Raw genomic sequence first — 17,621 nt, forward strand, 5'->3', positions numbered from 1 at the left:
TGGCAAGCCTGAGACAAGGTTAAGGGGGCTACTTAAGTAAGTGGCACAACCAGTGCTGCAGGTCCACTAGTAGCATTTAATCTACAGGCCCTAGGCACATGTAGTGCACATTACTAGGGACTTATAAGTAGATTAAATAGTCCAATCAGGTATGATCCAAAGTTACCATGTTTAAAAAGGGAGAGAGCATACGCACTTTAGCACTGGTTAGCAGTGGTAAAGTGCACAGAGTCTAAAAGCCAGCAAAACAGGGTCCAAAAAGTGGAGGGAGGCAGGCAAAAAGTTAGGGGTGATCACCCTAAGGCATGTCAGGTCTAACACATATTTTGTTCTAACCTTTTCTTTTCAGAGCTCTCTCCCTGCTGTTCCCTACCCTAATTCCCTTCCCCCCAACTGGCTTAATCATAACTCTGTGCTATAATAGCTTTCTGAGTTGGTGGCGCCAGAAGGTGGGCCTTTTGTTCAGCAACATGCAGATCCAGAGGAAAGGACACTGTGACATAAACTGGGTCTGTGACCCCACCAAGTCAGACACTTCTAGACCAGATCCTAGAACCTGTCAGGATGAACTTCCCGGCTGCCCAAAGGACTCACCTGGACTGCTTTGCTGTGAAGGACTGCTGCTTTGCTGTTGCCCTGCTGCCTTGCTGGCCTCTGACTTTGCTGAGAAGTGCTCTCCAAGGATTTGGATTGAGCTTGCCTCCTGTTTTCTGAAGTCTCAGGGTCAAAAAGACTTCATCTCTTCAAGGTAACTACTTGTGTGCCGAAAATCACAGCACAACCTGCCGGAAATGAGGCACAGCTTGTCCTGCGACGAGAAAATAATCGCACAGCCGAACCGGAACGACACAGCCTGACTTCCTGAGTGAAGATCGACGCAGCACCTGTGTTGTGACCGGAAATTTAATGCACTGTCCCTACCAGATCAACGCACAGCCGAACCAGAACAATGCAGTCCGACTTCCTTAATGAAGAATCGATGCAAGGCCAGCAGTGCAATAGAAAATTTGACGCATCGCCTAACAGATGGACGCAACAACTGTGATTTCTTCCTGCACACCCAGGGTTTTTCCCCACATTGTCCCTGGGTATCAAAAGAACCCTGCATGGCAGTGAGAATCCAAGACTGCGCCAGAAATCCTTGCAAAGCCCCTTGCAGCGTGGAAAGAAACAACGCATTGTCTGTGCTGCGTCAGAAAATCCGATGCACACCTCATTTTCCACGTATCTCCTCCTCTGTGGTTTCTGTGCATGGTAATTACGACGCAAACCGGGTACTTTGTGCAAACAAGAGACAACTGTTGATTTTTAAGATCTAAAACTCTTTTTAATCTTGCAAAAGTGATATTTCAACTTGTGCGTATTGAATTCTTATTGTTTTGACCCTAATATAACTAGATAAATATCATATATTTTTCTAAACCTTTGTGGTGTATTTTATTGCCGTTTTCAGTGTGTTATTGCATGACTTTTTGCCAAATACTTTACACATTATCTTCTAAATTAAGCCTGACTGCTCAGTGCCAACCTACCAGAGGGTGGGCACAGGATATTTTGGATTGTGTGTAACTTACCCTGACTAGGATTGTGGTCCCTAATTGGACAAGGGTGTATACCTCTGCCAACTGGAGACCCCATTTCTAGCAAGGGTACACATACTTTCAGAGGTATATGCTAAGACATTTGTCAAATTTCCCCATGACTTTTTACATACAAAGTTAAGGAACACAGTTCATTTTAAGCATTCTCTCTCAAGATGCTATCTGCTAAGTATCAGACCACACGCATCTACGTCACTACAAGGTTCTGAAAGTACAGTAAACATAGCCTCTTGTATACATTTCTCAAACACCAAGCACTGTTTATCAACAGCCCACATGTTGGTGCTGCTTCACACCATAAAATTTAGGAATATCTCAATATTGCTTTATTTATATGGCTCCATAGCCTTCACAGCATTATTTTATTCACATTACAGTGTCACTTATTGTCCTTGTAATGCCACATAATTATAGTAATTATAAAAATATAACACATAGCACAGAACAATTTGAAAGATGACATCTAATTGTGTATATGTTGGACCCCCAGATCCTTGGATCCATCACAGGTTTTTCCCCTCAGTCCCCCCACGCTCTCAACACTGTGGGGGCAGAGCTATGGGGTTGCCATGCATGGAGAGAAAAGAGCGAGCTAAAACAGAGCAATGTGCCCCACGCAATGGCCTGCAAAATCCCTAGGCCACTTTGAAAGGTCACTGAGGTAAGGAGCATGCAGTCGGGTCCTGAGCAACGCTCGGTGCCAGTTCCATCAACACTGCCAGTGTAGGGGCTGCAGGGGTTAAGGGTTGGGGAACCCAAGCGCTGTTTGTGTTACCTGCCCCTGTGGCTGTGGAGCTGTTGCAGGGTTAGGGCAGAGGTCCCGTGCCTCGCACACCTTGGGGCCGCTGTCCCATGGATTGAGGAAATGCTGTGTTTAATGTGGGTGCCGGATCCCGGGCGGCTCGGGACCCTGTCCCCATTACAAGCATGCGGTCATGATCAGTGATGGGGACTGCTGCTCAGGAACCCTCGCCCACCATTGCTGACACATAGGTGGGGACACCGAGCAGCGTTCTGCTCGGTGTCCCCATCCTCCATTACAGACATGTGGATAGAATCGGGCAGGGGTCCTGAGCATCGTGCCGCCCTGCCATTACATACATACGGATAGGGGCGGATGAGGGTCCCAAGAAGCACGCAGCTTCGGGACCCCCACCCGCCATTACATACATACAGATAGGGACAAGTGGGAGTCCCGAGCAATGCACTGCCTGGGGCCCCCACCCGCTATTACATACATGCAGATAGGTCCCAGCTACGTTAAGAGGCTTAGGTTACGACCGGAGTGAGGATCCTCGCAGGACCCTGCCCCGGTGTTGAGCAGCCTGGGGCCTTGAAGCATGGGGCAGGGGCCTAGGCCCTGTTAAGGTACACTGATATTAGAAGAGAGAGCAATAGCATTGTAATTTACTGTTGTAATGCTGCCTCCTTTTCATGCAATGCAGTGCCACAGGTATTGTTACTTCACTGTGTAAAAAAAACAAAAAAACATAGTAAATCTAGCCCTTTGGTTCTCCAAACAAAACATGCTAACAGACAATGCCTACCAATATCACCTACATGCCACTCCTACCCTTTGCAATCCTCTTTGTCTTACATAACATTTCCTATAGTTCATTTACACACTTGTATGACTCACTGTCTTCATATAACACGTCTGTGATGCAAAGTGCTCTGACACTCTACACTAAAATAAGGATGGTTATAAAATAAAATGTGTGAGACATAGATTGTTGTACTATGCATCAATAAAGGTAAACCAGGGGCTGTTGTGCGGCCCTTCCCACTTTGCTACACCTACACTGTCCATTCTGTAATGTCGCTGCCTCTTTCCCACTTTGATAAGTATCAGTGTGGAGTACATCCCCAGACAATGTATCTACACACACTATGCATGTGATATAAATACATATAAAAAACATGCCATAGTTATTTACCATAAGTAGAAGTTTGCTTGCATCACCAGTTTGCACTCTGCCCTTCATATATTCCTTCTTGATGATCCGTGATGCCCTGCTCTCCACAAACTTCAAATATAGAGTTAAAAAAGAGGCCTGTGAATGTGGGGGCATTTATACTTGCTACATCATGCTAATTATGCATAGGCTTTGTAGAGGGGTTGGGCCCAGAAATAGACTTCTGTTTTAGGTTTTTTCATTTCATTTCCTCCGTTTGTTTCAAACTTGTAATTGTATGGCCACGCTATACTTTTACGTCTGCTGATCATCTTTGAACCATGTCTTGGGAAGTCTTGGGGGCATGCATCTGGGATTTAGGTTTTCATTTCATATCATAAGTTTGTTTCAAACATTAATTGTATGGTCACTTTATACTTTGACATCTGCTGATCACTTTTGAACCTTGTCCTGGGAAGTCTTGGGGCATTCATCTGTTTAAGGTTTTCATTTCATGTCCTCTGTCTGTTTTACCATTGATTGGTAGTCACTTTATACTTTGACGTCCGGTAACCAGCTTTTAACACACTCCTGGGAAGTCCTGGGGCACGCATATGTGCTTTGGTTTTTTTCATTTCACAGTCTCTGTTTCAATCTTTTAATTGTATGGCCACGTTATACTTTGACCTCTGCTAATCACCTTTAAGCCCCTTTCCTGGGAATTCTGAAGCAAACATCTGTTTAGGTTTTCATACCTAAATTAGCTGTCTGGCTCTAACAAAAGCCACAATTGACCAGCCCCCTTTTTGGGTTGGCCAACAGTGTGGAAGTTTGGCTGTGTATTTCTACTGCTCTTCCCTGTGAGGAGCCATCCAGCAGCCACAAAGTCCTGACTGTCTGAACATGTCCAGACTTGTCCTCTTAGGTGCAGAAACATGGCGCACACCTGTAGCACCTATATTTTACACAGCTCAAAGACCTAGACACTATGGCAAGGAGCCTGGCACATGACTAACACGTGACCACTTGATATCACAACCCATGTGACCCACCTGGGTCAGTTCTGGGGCAGGCTCTTAGGGGCACCGAAAGTCCCAGTAACAGATTTAGGCCCTCATTACAACCCTGGTGGTAAATGCCACCTACCGCCGTGCTGACAGCCGCCAACATACCTTGACCACGGCAGCATTCTGCTATGGGTTTTATGACCCACACTGAGAAATCCGCCATAATACAGAAACCCACACAAGTCCACCAGACCAAAGGTCAGTGATAAACTGTGATAGCAAAACCAACACCATTACGCCAACAGGAATACGCACACAGTATCACGACCCACGAATCACCGCAGCGGTCTTTCAATTGCAGTAAACCATTGGCGGTACACGCCACCGCGCTCAAAATACACACACACTTACAAGACACCACCACATTGGACAATTCAAACTGCACACACCTGACACACATACACACACCACACCCACACCACTATAAAACACACACCCATATCACCCACAACTCCTTACAGTGAAAAAAAAGAGAGGAAGCAGAGAGAGACAAGCCAGGAGCACCCACTCATTTAGAGGCACAATACATCATCACCCATACACCATCCACGCACCTTACAACACAACACCCCACACATCACCACACATGACCTCACACATACCACTCACACCACATCCATGGCACCCCAAAGACACCCCAGGTTTTCAGAGGCGGAGCTAAGGGTCATGGTGGAAGAAATCATCCGGGTAAAGCCACAGCTATTCGGATCACAGGTGCAGCAGACATCCATTGCAAGGAAGATAGAGCTATGGTGGAGGATCGTGGACAGGGTCAACGCAGTGGGACAGTACCCAAGAACAAGGGATGACATCAGGAAGAGGTGGAACGACCTACAGGAAAAGGTGCATTCGGTGGTTGCAAGACACCAGGTGGCCGTACAGAGGACTAGCGGTGGACCACCACCTCCTCCCCCACAACTAACATGGGAGGAGCAAGTCTTGGCGATCATGCATCCTGAGGGCCTCGCAGGAGTAGCAGGAGGACTGGACTCAAATCTTTAATACTATATCCCCCACCCTACATGCATGCCATCACAAACTCCTATCCCTACCCTCACCTCCACCACTTCACCACCTCACACATACCCCACAATCACAACCCACCCATCCCAATACCAAGCCCTGCATGTAACACCAATGCATGGCCCCCATCACAGACCTGCATGGACACCCATCACCACAGGATGCCCAGTAGAGAGACTCACCAAGCCCACAAAATCACCACTCACACAAGGCCAAGCTGACAGGGAAATCACAACCATACAGGGAAACACACCCATGCACAAGATGGCACATGCAGATACATTACCACAGCATTTGCATCCCCACGTGACCCCTACTCAACATCACCGGAGAGGAGGTGCCAGCTACATCCAGTCCCCCCCGAAGAAGCCCACAGTGATGACAGCAGCTCTGCACTACTGGATAAAGATGACCAACCTGACCCATCAGGGACCTCTGGACAGTCGGTTCCCCTGCCACAGTCCCAAACCACCACAGAGTCCCCCCCTCAGGAAACACCAGCACAGCACCCACCCAGCGGGCCCATGCCACTGTCCCCAGGACATGTCAATCAGCTGTGTGTCCACCACTACAGGGACCCTAGGCAACCCCACAAACCCAGGATGATCAGGGACCTGGGGTCAGTGGCAGTGGGCACACGGTTCAGGGGACAGAGGCACAGGACAACAGGGAAACTGGGAGGACTGCTGTGCGACAGGGGGAGGATAGGCTTATGGAACCCACTCTCCACGAGGCACTCTCCAACACCCTGGGAGCATACCACCATTCCCAGGAGACCACGGGCCAGATTCTGGCCAAGCTGCGGGAGACCCAGTGGCTGCAGGAGTGTCAGTACCTGGGGATCAGGGATGACCTAACAAACATCTACACAACCCTGGTCACCATTGCAGGGGTGTTGGCTGACATGGCCAAGACCATGAGGGAGGCAGTGGCACAACAACGGGCGCCTGACACTAGCCAAACCGATAAACAGCCTTCCACTTCCACCAGCGCTAGTGGATAGGAGGCCCCGCCAAAGGAACAACAGGCCACCAGCACCCCACCCCCTGCAGAAGGAGAACCACCCCGCAAACGGTCCCAGCAATCCAGGCAAAAGCCGGAGAACATTGCTAAGACCCCCGCCAGGAAATAAGACTCTCCTGATTGTCACCCTTCTGTCCCACCCTGTCACCCTGTCCACCTGGAACTGCCATTGATCCCCTTCCTATGCCCCATTGGACAATGCACCTGTGATACCAAGAGACTGGACTCTACCCTGGACTTTCTACCACCATCACCCCAGCCCATTGCACATCCCCCTCTACTTATGAGCACCTAAATAAACACCCTTGGAACAAATACTAATCTGGAGTCTGTCAAATTATTAACAATGTATTAGTACAACTTTATCAAAGCATTACAACTCAAATGTACAGTGAAATATTCTTTTGGAATGACCTTTGGTGGGCAGCAGTACACTTAGCAGGAGCCAGAGTGGTGCACAGAGATCTGAAAATAGAGATGCCAAAGGGTACAGTCAGTGGCCATAGACATAGGGTAAGAGGCTGCCTTGTACAATGTCCAACAGATAACTAAAATGTAAAGTGAACATACAGGGCCATATTTATACTTTTTGACGCAAAACTGCGCTAACGCAGTTTTGCGCTAAAAAAATTCGCACCGGCTAACGCCATTCTGAAGCACCATGCGGGCGCCGTATTTATTGATTGGCGTTAGCCGGCATTAGCCGACCGGCGCTGCCTGGTGTGCGTGAAAAAAAACGACGTACACCAGGCAGTGCCGGCGTAGGGGAAAATGGCATTTGGGCGTCCAAAAATGGGGCAAGTCAGGCTGAGGCAAAAAAATCGCCTCAACCCGATTTGCGCCATTTTTGAATGACGCCCAAACCCCATTAACATGACTCCTGTCTTAGCAAAGACAGGAGTCATGCCCCCTTGCCCAATGGCCATGCCCAGGGGACTTATGTCCCCTGGGCATGGTCATTGGGCATAGTGGCATGTAGGGGGGCACAAATCAGGCCCCCCTATGCCACAATTTTTTTTTTTTTAAATACTTACCTGAACTTACCTCAATGTCCCTGGGGTGGGTCCCTTCATCCTTGGGTGTCCTCCTGGGGTGGGCAAGGGTGGCAGGGGGTGTCCCTGGGGGCAGGGGATGGCACCTCTGGGCTCATTCTGAGCCCACAGGTCCCTTAACGCCTGCCCTGACCCAGGCGTTAAAATCCGGCGCTAATGTGGGTTTTTTTGCCCCGCCCACTCCTGGGCGTCATTTTTGCCCGGGAGTATAAATACCACGCACATGCCTCGGAGTCATTTTTTTAGACGGAAACGCCTACCTTGCATTTCATTAACGCAAGGAAGGTGTTCACGCAAAAAAATGACGCTAACTCCATGAACTTTGGCGCTAGACGCGCCTAACGCCAAAGTATAAATTTGGAGTTAGTTTTGCGTCGAATTTGCGTCGAAAAAAACGACGCAAATTCGGCGCAAACGGAGTATAAATATGCCCCACAATGTCTTACCTGTGTGTCACTGGAAGTACTGCTGAATTATGTTGCTTCTGTTGTCAGCATCTTCTTCCTCTGCCTCCTCATCCTCATTGTCCACAGGCTCCACCGCTCCACAAGACCATCTCCAGGCACATCCTTCTGCAGAAAAAGCACCTGGCGTCTCAAGGCCAGGTTGTGCAACATGCAACGATGATCTGGCACACCTTCTTGGGTGAGTAGTACAGGGAGCCACCTGTCAGATGGAGGCACTGGAACCTGGCCTTCAGGAGGCCGAAGGTCCTTTCAATACTCCTCCTTGTATGCCCATGTGCCTCATTATAATGTTCCTCTGCCCTTGTCCTGGAATTCCTCACTGGGGTCAGTAGCCATGAGAGGTTGGAATAACCAGAGTCACCTGCTAATATTCGAGGGACACCTGTTAGACACACACTAACCCTTAGGACCAACCCCATACCCAGACACCTACTTATACTGTGTGGGGACCTTGGGCTCACCTATTAGCCATACCCGGTGCCTCTGGAGTTGGCCCATCACATATGGGATGCTGCTATTCCTCAAGATAAAGGTGTCATGCACAGAGCCAGGATATTTGGCATTCATATGGGAGATGTACTGGTCCACCAAACACACCATCTGCACATTCATAGAGTGATAGCTTTTTCTATTCCTGAACACTTGTTCATTTCTCCCGGGGGGGGGGAGGGGGGCAAATGCTACATGTGTACCATCAATGGCACCGATGATGTTGGTGATATGACCCAGGGCATAAAAGTCAACTTTCACTGTGGCCAAATCCTCCCCCTGGGGGAACACGATGTAGCTGCGCATGTGTTTCAGCAGGGCTGACAACACTCTGGTCAACACATTGGAGAACACTGGCTGAGATATCCCTGATGCCATGGCCACTGTTGTTTCGGAGGAACCACTTGCCAGGAAATTGAGCACTGACAGGACCTGCACTAGAGGGGGGATACCTGTGGGCTGGCGGATAGCTGGTATCAGATCTGGCTCCAATTGGGCACATAGTTCTTGGATAGTGGCACGATCAAGTCTGTATGTTAGGATAATGTGTCTGTCTTCCATTGTCGCAAGGTCCACCAGGGGTCTGCACACTGGAGGATTCTGCCATCTCATATTCTGCCTCAGCGGTTGAAGCCTATGGAAGAGAACGGCGAGGAGAGGGTCATAATCCCACATCTATTGCACTAATGTTGATTTCTTTACTTTACAGAAACAAAATGTGAATCCGACAATCATTTGCTGTGCCAATGTCTGCTGTGACGCAGTTAGGTGCCATGCCCTGTGCCCCTCTGAAATGGCGGATGCCTGACCTGTGAGGAGGGACAAGTGGAAATGAGGTAATTGCGCTGGCATTGTGCACCGTTGCGGTAGCAGTTGATGACCACCGCGCAACTTAGCATTGGTTAACATTGGGCCCCATGGGTTCTAGGAGCCAATGGCGATGTACGCCAGCGGTGACGGTACGCACCGCCGCAGACATCACCGCCATTTTCTATCTATCCACTCACTTGCTACCTGACCTTCAACAGGAGAGGACCTACACAGCAAGTGCTGCTGTGACCTGTGTCTGGAAGCGACAATGGCTCATGTGTCTGGGGAAAGGGCCCTGCCTTCACTGCGGAGAAGTTGGAGAAACTGGTGGATGGGGTCCTACCCCAGTACACATTACTCTACGGTCCTCTAGGCAAACAGGTGAGTACACTGTGAGCATGATGCCTGGGCCATGAATGTATGGGGTGCTGTGTGTGTAAGCCACAAGTAGTGGGGGCTGAGGTATCCTGGCCAGAGTGCAGCATGTAAGGTGGTCAATGTATGTGCGTCAGGGGATGGGAGGGAACTGGTGGGCCATGAGTCTGACGGTCCGGACGGTTGACTAATTCCCTTTTCTGCTGTCTTTTCCCTGCAGGTCAGCACCCACCAGAAAAAGGGTATTTTGCGTGCCATCGCCAAGGAGGTGCAGACCCTGGGGGTCTTTGACAGGCAGAGCACCCACTGCAGCAAAAGGTGGGAGGACCTGCGCCACTGAACAAAGAAGACAGCGGAGGCCCAGCTGGGGATGGCCTCCCAACGAGGAAGGGGTGCCCGTCGCACCATGACCGCCCCAGATGTTCCGCATCCTGGCGGTGGCATATCCGGAGTTGGATGGGCACTTGAAGACATCACAGCAGCCACAAGAGGGTGAGTACAGAATCTGACTCCTGACTTTGCACGTGTTAAGAGGTACCTGTGTGGGGTATGTGGGCTATGGGTGCCCTTTGGCCAGGGCGAAGATGGCACGGTATGTCCCTTGTTGGGCAGGCTCTGAAGCACTCCTACCCCAATAGTGTTAGTGGTCATCTACTACTGGGCTGGGTCCTGTGGGTTTTAGGTGTGCAGCTGATTGGCGGTGGGCATTGTACCCCATGGGCTGGTGACTATCTTAGTAACTGGTTGGGCATGGCCTAGTGTGTAGGGCTGGTCCCTGTGTGTTGTGTACACCAACGGTAGTGGTGTTGCTGTCATTTACCAAGTGTATCCTCTGTCTCTCCCCCCCTTTTTGTTTTGTCACCCTGTCCTTATGTGCATTAGCATCATCTGGTGGAGGAGCAGAGGCACCGGCGACGGAGGAAGCTGCATCCCATATGGGCCTGAAGGCAGAATCCACCGACGGTGAGGGCATCAGTGGGACGGAGAGTGAGGGGAGCACCACAACGGGGACAGGAGGGGAGACCACAGACAGCGACTCCTCCTCCGATGGAAGCTCCCTGGCGGTGGCGGACACCTCTGTGCCCACCCCATCAACAGGTACAGCTGCCACCCCCCCACCAGCACCGCCCTCCCAGCAGCCCCTCAGCGTATTTCCTGTGCCCGCTCACCCAGGAGGGTGGGCATCTCCTTCGCCCCAGGCACCTCAGGCCCTGCCCCAGTCAGCCCTGCTGCCCTCAGTGAGGAGGCTATTGATCTACTGGGATCCCTCACTGTTGGGCAGTCAACCATTCTGAATGCCACCCTGGGTGTTGAGAGGCATTTGCAACAAACAAATGCATACCTGCAGGGCATTCACTCTGGCGTGGCGGCCCAACAGAGAGCATTTCAGGCTCTGGCCTCAGCACTGATGGCAACCCTTGTCCCTGTGTCTAGCCTCCCCCCTCTAAACTCCTCTACCCAGTCCCAATCTCCTCAACCCCAGCCTATCCCAAGCACACCTTCAGACCAGCATGCACCCAAGACAACACACAGGAATGGCTCAGGCAAACACAAGCACCACACATCATCCCACAGGCACACAAGTACCATCCCCATGCAAACACACCAACATTCACTGCCTCCACTGTGTCCCCCTCCTCGTCCTCCACCTCCCTCCCAGTAGCGTCTCCACTCACATCTGCATGCACTACATCCTCATCCACTACCTCCATCACCAGCACGCCCATCACAACACACCCCTCACTGGCAGTCACCACCCCCACAACCATGCCATGCACCCGTCCCCTGTGTCCTCTTCAAGTGTGTCTGTGACCCCTCCTCCCAAAGTACACAAACGCAAATACCCACCCATCCAACAGCCATCCACCTCACAACAGCATCCAGCACATGCACCTTAACCCAAACTCAGCAGACAAACACCACCTATAACCACTCCCTCTTCCTCCACTCCCAAACCCTCTCCCTCTTCACGCCCCAGTGTGTCTAAAAAACTTTTCCTGGCAAACCTTGACCTGTTCCCTACCCCTCCCCCCCCTCCTTCCCCTCAGACCAGGGTGTCCAGAACCCAGGCCAGCATCTCAGCCGCCAAGTCGGCACCCGCTGTGGTACCTGCAACTCCCAGAGGATCAAAGGGGGACCCGTCAGGCCAGCCAGTGTGGCACCAACCCCTGCAGAGGACCAAACCATTCCGCCACCTGCCAAGGTGAAGAAGGCGCCAGCATGCAGCAAGGGCAAGGGCAAGGGCAAGGAGCACGACCCACCCAGCAAGGCCTCCCCCAAAACTCCAGCTGCCAGAGCCAAGGTCACAACAGCATCTGCCAAGGTGAGGAAGGGGCAAAAAACCCAGTCCAAGGCACTTCAGCCGACGGAGGCTGCAGGTGAAGGCCTGGTGCCCACCAGCAGAACTGCCAGCTCCGCCACCTGCACCGTGTGCAGCACCGCCAGCAGCCCCGCCGCAGGCACCGCCACTTGCACCGCCACTGCCACCACTACTGTCAGCAGCAGCATCCCCAGTGGGCAGCCGTCTGAGGCTGCAGGAGAAGGGCTGGAGCCTCCCTCCACCACTGGCAGCACCGGAACCTACACCACAGCCAGCCCTGCCAGCAGCCCGCCGCAAGCACCGCTGCCTACACCGCTGACAGTAGGACCACTAACAGCAGCAGCAGCCCCAGTGGCCGGCCGTCCGAGGCTGCAGGAGATGGGCTGGAGCCTACCACCACCACTGGCAGCACCCCCACCAGCACCACCACTACCACCAGTTAGCAGCCTTAGGCACCGCAGGATGGAGTGTGGCCCTGCCTCCATTAACAAACATGCTACATGGTCCTTGCAAATCTTGTGCCTCAGACACCCAGGTGAGGGAATGTGAACTGGCACACCCCAAGTGCTGTATCACTGGGCACAAGGCCCCCTCCAGAACCAGTGGAGAAAGGCATCCACTCACCCTATCCTTGCCAGGATGAAGCAGACTGGGCACAAAGCCCCCTCCAGAACCAGTGGAAAACTGGCACCCACTTGAGAGACTGTGGCTTTGCATTCCCCAGAACCAAGCAATGGGCAAACCACCCACTCGAGAGACTGTGGCCTTGCACTCCCCAGGACCAAGCAGTTGGCAAATCACCCACTAGAGAGACTGTGGCCTTGCACTTCCACACGACCAAGCAGTGGGCAAATCACCCACTAGAGAGACTGTGGCCTTGCACTCCCTAGGACCTAGTAGTGGGCAAACCACCCACTTGAGAGACTGTGGCTTCGCACTCCCTAGGACATCGCTGTGGGCATGGAGCCCCCACAAGGAGCAGTGGCATAGTACCATCTTCCGGCTGAGGTGCCCCCCATGGTCATAGAAGAAAGACCAACCCGCCCACCCTCAAATGCATCCTGAAAATGAGAGCAGAACCTGGAAAAAGGGATGAGAGGGTCACTGGAAACAAATGGTTTGATCAGAGAGTGCTGAAGCAATAAAAATATCTATGAAGACTTCCTTGGTATGCAGTAAAGAACAGACATGGATCAACTAGTTCATGATTGCACTCTTCACACTCCTGATGTGAGTTGCTGATATTGAGATAAGATGAGCCTCACCTTTCGCACCTCTTACCACTATCCTGACTTTTCAATTTACATGGCACTGCTTGTGTCACACGATATCAGCTCCCTTCACACAATCTCCCAGAGAAGAGTCAATATCATGGGGTGTGTACAAGGTGAGCTAGAAGCACCTGCATAGAGTGGGTTTCCAGTTTGAAGGTGGAGAGTCTCACCAGCTGACATCCACCAGGGTTTCTGTAGCTTCCTCAGGAGGTCCGTGGCTGCCTCAGAGGCCTTTGTTATTTGTTTTTAGGGAAGGGATGTTTTGTTTGTGCCAGAATCTTAGCCACTCCCCCTCTTATTGGCCTCACCCCCTCAATGGTTGGTCCAGGTGGTGATGCAATGGGCTCAAAATCCTATCCACCAGTTGCCAGAGAGATCTGTTAATTTCATAAGAGGGGAAAGGAACAAAGAATTGCACCTTTCGGAGCTTTGGAAGCAGTCATCCATCCGTGTACCTCTGTATTATGTTCCTGACCAGAATACTGTACGTGAAGATTGTTGATCACTGTGGTAGAACAGAAAAAAACAAGCCAAATAACATGTTAGGCCCATTTATCTCCTCTGGAACCTCATCACACCCCTACCTCTCTCTGTCCAGTGTCTTCCCTTTGCTTCACATGGCAGTGTGTGCTATCACCTCTTGTGGCACCGTTACTTTTGGCAAACGCTCAGCTCACACCCGCCATCGAAAATGAGGAAGTTGGCACTCCTAAAGCAGGTGAGGCACATAAGGAACACTAGGTCCACCATCGATACATAAATACCATAAATCGCTACAAAATAATACTTTTATTATCTATAGGTTTTAGGAAATACATTGTCCCTAGTCCTCTTAGTGAAAGAAGAACTTCGTTTTTGTTCTATAAAGTGCCAACTCGACCCGAAGGACGAGGTATTGTAACACTTTATACGAGCACAGATCACATTACACAACATTTATTTTCGAGAGGCACACGGGGATTAAGGGATGGGACGAGAATCGCTGTATACTGAGCCGACGCCTAGCCTGGTTCCTCAGGTCGCAAGTCGATAACTCTGCCCTTTATGCCACGTAACTGAACGAGGAGGCAATCAGCGAACATTTGGCAGAGCAAGCTTCGTTGACTGGCATCAGTGCCACTTTACGTACAAAAGAGAATCCTCCAAGCTTGTTGGCGTTTTGCCGAGTTCACTCCCGGGATTCCATACCTGACAGCCCGAGACCCGGCGGCCATTCACCCTCCCTTAGATTAGCTACCTCCCTAGTTCTCTCCTCTTCTTCACTCTACCACATCTTCCCGCAGCTCCGAAGAGGTTTGAGCGGAATAATCTCCTCCGCTGAGCGCAGCTGTCATGGGGAAGTTGTTGATCCTCGCCGTGTTCGGCATACTAGCTGCCTTGGTGGCGGAAAGAATCTTGCGCCTGAGGTAAGAGAGGGTTACTTTCGATATATTTTTGTTTACGTCCATATGTCCGCAAGGTGCGGACAGACTTTTTCGATCCACGTACAGGACTCTTGCGCCTTACATGTCATTCTGTGTTTTACGGCTACTCCTTCGTTGTGTTTAAATGTGCGTTAAAGCTCAATCATTAGTATGGGGTTCAGGGTGTGTTCGGTAATAGGGCAAACGAACCCAGAGATGTGAGGGTCTGGCGGGATCCCACTGCAAAGAGTTAAACCCCCATACCGGCTGCGCGCAGTGGCTGGTTTAACCCTTAAACATACAGCGTCAAGAGTGAGATAATGAAAACATGCTTTTTGACCACCTCGAGTCTTCGAGCCAAAAACTCCATAAACCAATTTCTCAAACAGTGACGCAGTGCAAAAAACAGCTTCCAACTCTGCCTAGTGGCCGTAACAGCAAAACATGTTTGATTAATCTTGACAACAGTTAAAGTCTGTACTTTCTGCTTTGCAAATAACGTGATAAACTTCAGTGCAAACAATTGAGGTCCAAGGTAAATTTGTTTTAGAATTTCATTTCAGAACAAACAACATCCTTCAGGTCTTACTTCAAACTTTCCTGTTCTTCCTGAAATGTATTTTAGGCCCCCTTTCTTGACTTCCCTCAAAGGGGTGTGACATAGCGCTGCTACCCCTAGTCCCCTAGGGTGTGCGCACTGGAGTTCACAACAATACAATGCATGCAACATAAGAAAACACCCGGGACACCATTTGTGGGTATAATATGTCGCAAGTTTATTGATTACACAGGTTGGGTTAGCTTACAGGTGATCTCGGTGTCGGAGATGAGTTCGTTAAAGCTGGCTGACACCCATCCTGAGAAAGCTAGAGCTGTTCCGTCTGGTGTTCTTTGTACCAGCGTACTTAGATTCTTACAGCTCTTTCCTTTATCGTGCTTTACCACTCTCCTCCTTTATTTATGTGTCATGCTCCTGACAAGTCAGAGCGAGACCCAGGCCAGTCTCCACAGTTGCTCAGGATTCCAACTGTCCCTTGCGGGATTAAGGAGCGCCGTCGCGTCATCCCAGGCCCCGCCGTAAAGGCCCCCAGTGGCCTGAGGAATTGCTTGTGGCTCCAGGAATAACCATCTGGAGGTCTTTTTAATCATTTTAACGCTTTAGGATCAACCTGTAACTCCGCTTTGCGACGCCTTGATTCATCTGCAAAGAAAGTCATGTTAACAAGTCTCTCTACAAACATGCTTATCCGCTTCTTCCTAATGCATCCAGCCCTGGTTTGCCACTGTTGTTGGGTGGGTGGGAGGGTATCGGTGTTGGTCTAAAGAGGCCCCAGCCCTGAGAGGTCACCCCTTTTGAGACCTCCTGGCCTCACTCCTCCCTCCTGACACCTCAGTGCCCATAAACCGAGGGGGTGGACCACCCTCTCAAGGTATGGTGGCCCCTTCTGTCCATCTGCCTTCCTGGCAGGGCAGCGATGCTAAGGAGCTGCCCCCCCTATTGCAAACCCTTTGTGCGACGTGGCCAGCTGCATAGCGGTGCTACCCCTAGCCCCCTAGGGCGTGCGCACTGGAGTTCACAACAATACAATGCATGCAACATAATAACAGACCCGGGACACCATTTGTGGGTATAATATGTCGCAAGTTTATTGATTACACAGGTTGGGTTAGCTTACGGGCGATCCCGTGTTGGAGATGAGTTTGTTAAAGCTGGCCGACACCCATCCTGAGAAAGCTAGAGCTGTTTCGTCTGGTGTTCTTTGCACCAGCGTTCTTAGATTCTTTCAGCTCTTTCCTTTATCGTGGTTTACCATTCTCTTCCTTTATTTATGTGTCATGCTCCTGACAAGTCAGAGCGAGACCCAGGCCAGTCTCCACAGTTGCTCAGGATTCCAACTGTCCCTTGCGGGATTAAGGAGCGCCGTCGCGTCATCCCAGGCCCCGCCGTAAAGGCTCCTGAGGAATTGCTTTTGGCTCCAGAAATAACCATCTGGAGGTCTTTTTAATCATTTTAACGCTTTAGGATCGCCCTGTAAGTCCGCCAAGCCTTGGGAATGGCATCTCGCAATAACCGAGGCCCCTCCACCTGTGCTCGTCCCTTACCCTACGTACATCCCACTCTTTCTAGAGCATCCCTAATATTTAGTAGGAAAATATCTGTGCCTGCGTCAGACAAGTGTACCCCGTCTGGCGCAAAATTACCGCTCAGGTGTCTACTCAGCAGGGTATGTCTGATGAAGCCAAATCCCTGTGGCTTTGCAATTTTTTGCAGGGACCTGTTGATTCTGTGCCTGGACATTTCAATGGCGGCCGCTGACCTGGCTCCCTGCCACACCCCGCGGGATAATCTCAGACCAAATTATCTTGCCGTCTTCCTTCAGGGTGGCAAGCCTGGCTATGCCCTGCCTCATGGCCTGTAACAGTGGGCCCCTTCCACAAGTAGTTAGATCGTTACCACCCAAGTGGATCAAAATAATGTCGGGCTTAAACTCTCTCTTCCCCACCAGCTGGCCAACTCTTGGTTCCAGCATGGCCCATCTCATTCCCGGGCATCCCATCCAGGAGAGTTCGATGTTACTGAAACCGTGGTTCCAGCCTCTTTCCCTGGCCCGTTCTGCTCTGGCCACTAGGGAGTGGCCCATCACCCATACCGTCTTAGCCCCTAGATGAACAAGAAGGTAACTATTACCACACACTTTATTGACATTTGTGACTGCCATATATACACTTACAGTATGGCAAAACATTGTTACAATATAGTCATCGTATTTAGTCCCAAAGCAATGCCCTCTTCCCATCTCGGACCATTGGCAGCCTCCTGC

The 17,621-nt window shown here is 50.8% G+C and overlaps 1 protein-coding gene across 2 annotated transcripts in view; it reads left to right on the forward strand.

Annotated features, from left to right (window-relative positions):
• Positions 1 to 14,566: 14,566 nt before the first annotated feature.
• Positions 14,567 to 17,621, forward strand: part of LOC138262058 (serum paraoxonase/arylesterase 2-like) — a 444,264-nt gene continuing 441,209 nt past the window's right edge. The window contains exon 1 of one of the 2 annotated variants that reach the window (XM_069211747.1): positions 14,567 to 14,802. In XM_069211747.1, the coding sequence (XP_069067848.1) occupies positions 14,729 to 14,802 (74 nt within the window). In that variant the 5' untranslated portion in view covers positions 14,567 to 14,728. The remainder of the gene's footprint in view (positions 14,803 to 17,621) is intronic. The other variant, XM_069211748.1, reaches the window with a different exon arrangement.

Source organism: Pleurodeles waltl, chromosome 10, assembly GCF_031143425.1.
Source record: "Pleurodeles waltl isolate 20211129_DDA chromosome 10, aPleWal1.hap1.20221129, whole genome shotgun sequence".
NCBI classification, from domain to species: domain Eukaryota; kingdom Metazoa; phylum Chordata; class Amphibia; order Caudata; family Salamandridae; genus Pleurodeles; species Pleurodeles waltl.